The following is a 4,630-nucleotide window of genomic DNA, read 5'->3' as shown; positions in this document are numbered from 1 at the left end:
TAGCATTCTCCTCGTATGAAAGCAAGCATGTCCAATGGGATTCTTAAAGAGCTGTTATCACCCAGACTTGTAATAATGCAGAAATTTGAGTGTATCTCTCAGAACCCCATAATCAAGTAAGGCAGTAGACACACATGATCAATGGAATAGAAATAGATGAATCATGATGAAATTGTTTTCTTTTGCAGAATCTTGCTTTGAGACTAAGCCATGAGTTGGATGTTCCTCAGAGACCTCCTAAGTGGCGTGAATAAATATTCAACTGGGATTGGGCGGATTTGGCTGGCTGTTGTGCTCATCTTCCGTTTGCTGGTCTACATGGTGGCAGCAGAATATGTATGGAAAGATGAGAAGGAAGAGTTTGAATGCAACATTAGGCACCCCGGTTGTGAAAATATGTGTTTTGACTACTACTTCCCCATTTCCCAGGTCAGACTTTGGGCCTTACAGCTGATCATGGTCTCCATGCCTTCGCTTCTGGTTGCTCTACAGGTAGCCTTTCGTGAGGGCAGAGCAAAAAGGCACAGAAAGAAACTAGATGTTAGCCTGGGAACAATGGGCCTGTGGTACACCTACCTTACCAGCCTCATTGTTAAAATTGGTTTTGAAATTGGCTTCCTGGTTTTATTTTACAAGCTGTATGACGGCTTCAGTGTGCCTCACCTTGTGAAGTGTGAGCTGAAGCCTTGTCCCAACACTACAGACTGCTTCACGTCCAAACCCACCGAGAAAACCATCTTCATCCTCTTCATGGTGATTATCTCCTGCCTGTCCATTGTGTTGAATTTCATTGAAGTGAGCTTTTTGGTTCTCAAGTGCCTTATGGAGTGCTCTCTCCAAAAATACAAGACTCAAGTCGTCAGTGTGTGAGCGCCCCGACCTTAGATTGGTTGAAGGTGGTGAGACAGGGGCCCCTGCACTCCAGATTCGCCATTTGGCCTCTGCCATGAGCACACCCCAGCCAAGAGAAACAAAGCTTCCTTGCGACACACAAGAATGTTAACCTGCATCCCTTCTAAGCCAAAACTTACTAGGCTGGGTTGGAAGACCGAGGGTGTCAGCCTTAATGTAATTTGGGAGGAACTTAAAAAAACTTTCAGGATGTGCTCAGTCATGTACACCAGAGGTCTCATTGTTTTATTGCAGGGTTCATGTGGGTACATGAACTGTGTGTGAATAGTTGATTGCAAATTAGTCTGAAGAAATCCAACTAACAGCATCCTTCTAAGTGCTTAGATCTGTCAAGTGGGAAACATAAAAAGTGACATTTCTGACAAATGTGATGGCCTCCCAGCTGCAACTGAGGTACTGACAATCTTTCCAGAGTGGCAGCCAAGGCTCCACTCACTCAGCGCTACCCAATCTTTGCAGAGACAGACTCTGGTGAGGGTGGGGTGGCAGCTAATCAGGGGCACACAGAACTGTATCCAGTGAGAAGGCCGAGTCCGGGGAAAAGACCACAGAGTCCATGACTCTGCAGTTCATGTGTCATGTGTCCTGGGATGTAAGTGGGTGGGGAAGAGGGAAAAAAGAGCCATCATTTAGTGGCCTCCAAGTTAAATACACATATTATTGGTGGATATCCCACTTAAGCCTGAACTAACAGACATCTGACAAGATCACCCTAGAGCCATGATAGAAGGCAGGTTCTACAGATTTTTATCTGTAGGGGAGTGAGGGAGGACCCAGAGAAAGAACATGCCCATTTAACACTTTTCTTTAACCATAGAACTTTAAAACACTTTGTAAACTTCCATATTATTGGACCATTTTGTAATCAGGAATTCATGTTTCATACAATATGCCAAAGCTTCCTTCAATTTACTAGTGTATCTCCCCTCCCTCTAGAGTATATAACTGTGTACTGTACTGTTACTTTCTTTTTTTAAAAAAATTTCTTTAGATTTAATATTCTAACCTATGTACACTTCTCTAGAGTAAAAATGTGGTAGTTCTGCAGTGTCATTTGGCTGTTATTGATAGCTTTACTTGGCTGCACTGAGTATCATGCTTCTGTGAAAGAAACTTGTTCTGACAAGTTTAGAACAGGATTTGCAATCCTGCTTGGTGAAGATAGCTCAGAAATCATTTTTAAACAAAAACTCAGGGCATAAAAGTGTAATTTTAACTAAAACCAATGATGTCATGTGTTCCATGGCCTGTCCTCTTTAGCGCGTCTCACTCCAACTCATGCATAATGGTCATTTGTGTTATGTAGTCTGCAGATCGTGTCACCAACAGTTCTCATAATCTGTCCTAAAGACTGTGTTCCTTGACCACAGGGAGGAAGGTGAACTGTAACTTTTTCCCTTCCTTCAGCGGGCTGGATCACTGCTAGACTCAGAAGCTTACATCTGCACACTTTACCATTTTACATGAAAACACCTTGCCTTCACAAACGCAGGTGACCATTGAAGGGCTTAAAGGAATGTAATGCACCATATATCCTGTTTGAAACCAAAGTTAATTAGTTGTGGATGTTAACCAAATAGGTCAACATTCCTGTCTACTTAGAGGTGAAGTATCAGATCCGTCTCCTCTCTGGAGATTTAATTTTCCATTAAGAAGGAAAAGAAAAAATGTTGTTCAGGGAAAATATATGTAATTTGTTCATTTTTTAATCTTGAACTTTTTCTCAGAAATTGATGCCTCCCATCAGAGTATATACACACAGAATGACATAGAAATGGTGATGAACCTACTTGTGTACACAGAATAATAGAAAGTTGAAGCAGTGGACTCTAGATTCCTATCTTTCAGTAAAAAAGTCACTGTGCAGCATTTTGGGTCCAGAGGAGAAAAATATTAAGCAATACAATTTCCATGTTTTTGCTATAAAAATGTCTTTCACTAATCATTGATCCCATTACTGAAAGGCATATTAATCATTAGGTCAGCGGGTGCTTTCATTTTTAAAGCATGTATTTCAAAGGAAAGTAACTGCAGTAACCTGAGACTTGACTTTCTGTGAAAGGTGAGCAAATGTGAAAAACCAATCGTTTTAGAGAAGGTTGCCCCTAATTACATTAATTTGATGATGACATTACTACTGATTGTGGCTAAGGTCAAATATCTTGTCTCATTCATCTCTTTGTATCCTTGTATCCCCACAACTTATTGTTTCAGTACTTAGTTCCACCTTTCTTGGAAAAAAAACTTGTGCCCCTCTTGCCTCGTTCATCTTTTGTGTATTAATTTCTCTTCACCTAATAGAATTCTGATTTTGTTGGGGCAGCAATGGGCACAGCTAAAAAGCACATTTCTGAGTCCCCTTTGCATGTTCACGTAATAGTGTAACTACCTTCATATCGAAGCCACCAGATTGATTCATGCTTTGAGAAATGCATGAATCTTTTCACTCCTCCATTCCTTCTGGCCCAAGACCACAGCTACAGCTGCAGTGAACATCTACCAGGAAGGGATTTTGAGGATGAAGATAGACCTTATGGATGACGCAGCAGAAAGCCCCTGGGGCACTGATGCTATTATGAAATTGTATCAGCCCTGAACCACTGAGCTCCATGGTTTTGTTTCGGTTGTTACTTTAGAGAAAAGTTAATTCTAACATGATATAAGTCATTTCCTTGTTAGTCTTTTACTTGTAGCCAAAAACAGTTCCTGACTACATTCATGTTAGTGATTTGTAAGACACAGAAGGCATATCTACTAGAGACAAAAGAAATGACCAGGCTGTTGGAGGACAGAAACAAAACAATGATTAAAAATCTCAGTAGAATTTTGTTCAGATCAAGTCTGGCAAAATGGAACAAGTCATCATTCTACATCGATTTAAAATCAACATAAGACTAGGATTATTAGTTCATGACATAAAACCTTTGAGTTTTAGTTATCCATCATCATAACATGAACAAAATATGAAACTGATAAAAAAAATAATTTAATCCCGTGTTAGTGGACACTTTTGTGTAGACCATAAAGAATGATTCTCACAACGCTTGAAACACAAATAGCTTTCTGTTCTCCAGGTTTCAGACCTAAAACCAATGGCTGAAAAGTCAAAGAGATGATAATTCTTACCTAATATAGAAATGGCCTATGAAACTGAACTGCTCCACAATAAAGTAATTGCTCAATAAAGTACTGAGATCCCTAACACTGAAAGAGATAATCAAGGATACTCTTAGCTGACAGAGGAAAGGGGGTGGGGGAACTGTATGAAAGGTGAAGAGATTAATTAAAGACCATACATATATGCATAACGCAGACACAGACTAGTGTGGTGATGGCCAGAGGGAAGGGGGGTCAGGGCAGGCTGGAGGGGGGCAAAGGGAGAGGAAATGGGGATGTCCCTGACAGTATAAACAATAAAAGGAAAAAATAAAAGAATATTCCTGGAATATATGGGAGGCAGAGCTAGAAGACCTCCAAATTTCCTTTTAACTCTTCAAGGACCTATGGTTTTCACACCTAGAACATATATTGGGTAATAGCAAAATGACACTTTGTATTGGCTATATCACTATATAAAACTGATACCACAGAAAGACCTCTGATTAATAGAGAACCACCTTTAGAAAAAGAAAGTTCATGTACAATAAGCAACAAGACATCTCATTACAACGAACAATTAGGGAAGATCCACAGAACTGGTTATAGTAGGATTTATCTT

The 4,630-nt window shown here is 40.1% G+C and overlaps 1 protein-coding gene across 1 annotated transcript; it reads left to right on the top strand.

Annotated features, from left to right (window-relative positions):
* Positions 1-210: 210 nt before the first annotated feature.
* GJB7 (gap junction protein beta 7) lies at positions 211-876 on the top strand. Its single transcript, XM_054568860.1, has one exon. The coding sequence runs from the start codon at positions 211-213 to the stop codon at positions 868-870; it is 660 nt and encodes a 219-aa protein (XP_054424835.1). The 3' UTR covers positions 871-876.
* The last annotated feature ends 3,754 nt before the right edge of the window (positions 877-4,630 follow it).

This window comes from Pteronotus mesoamericanus, unplaced genomic scaffold (assembly GCF_021234165.1).
Source record: "Pteronotus mesoamericanus isolate MK-2021 breed Mesoamerican mustached bat unplaced genomic scaffold, CSHL_Meso_final contig_20, whole genome shotgun sequence".
In the NCBI taxonomy this organism is placed as follows: Eukaryota; Metazoa; Chordata; class Mammalia; order Chiroptera; family Mormoopidae; genus Pteronotus; species Pteronotus mesoamericanus.
The sequence above is the reverse complement of the archived record's forward strand: the minus strand, read 5'-3'. Positions and strand labels throughout refer to the sequence as shown.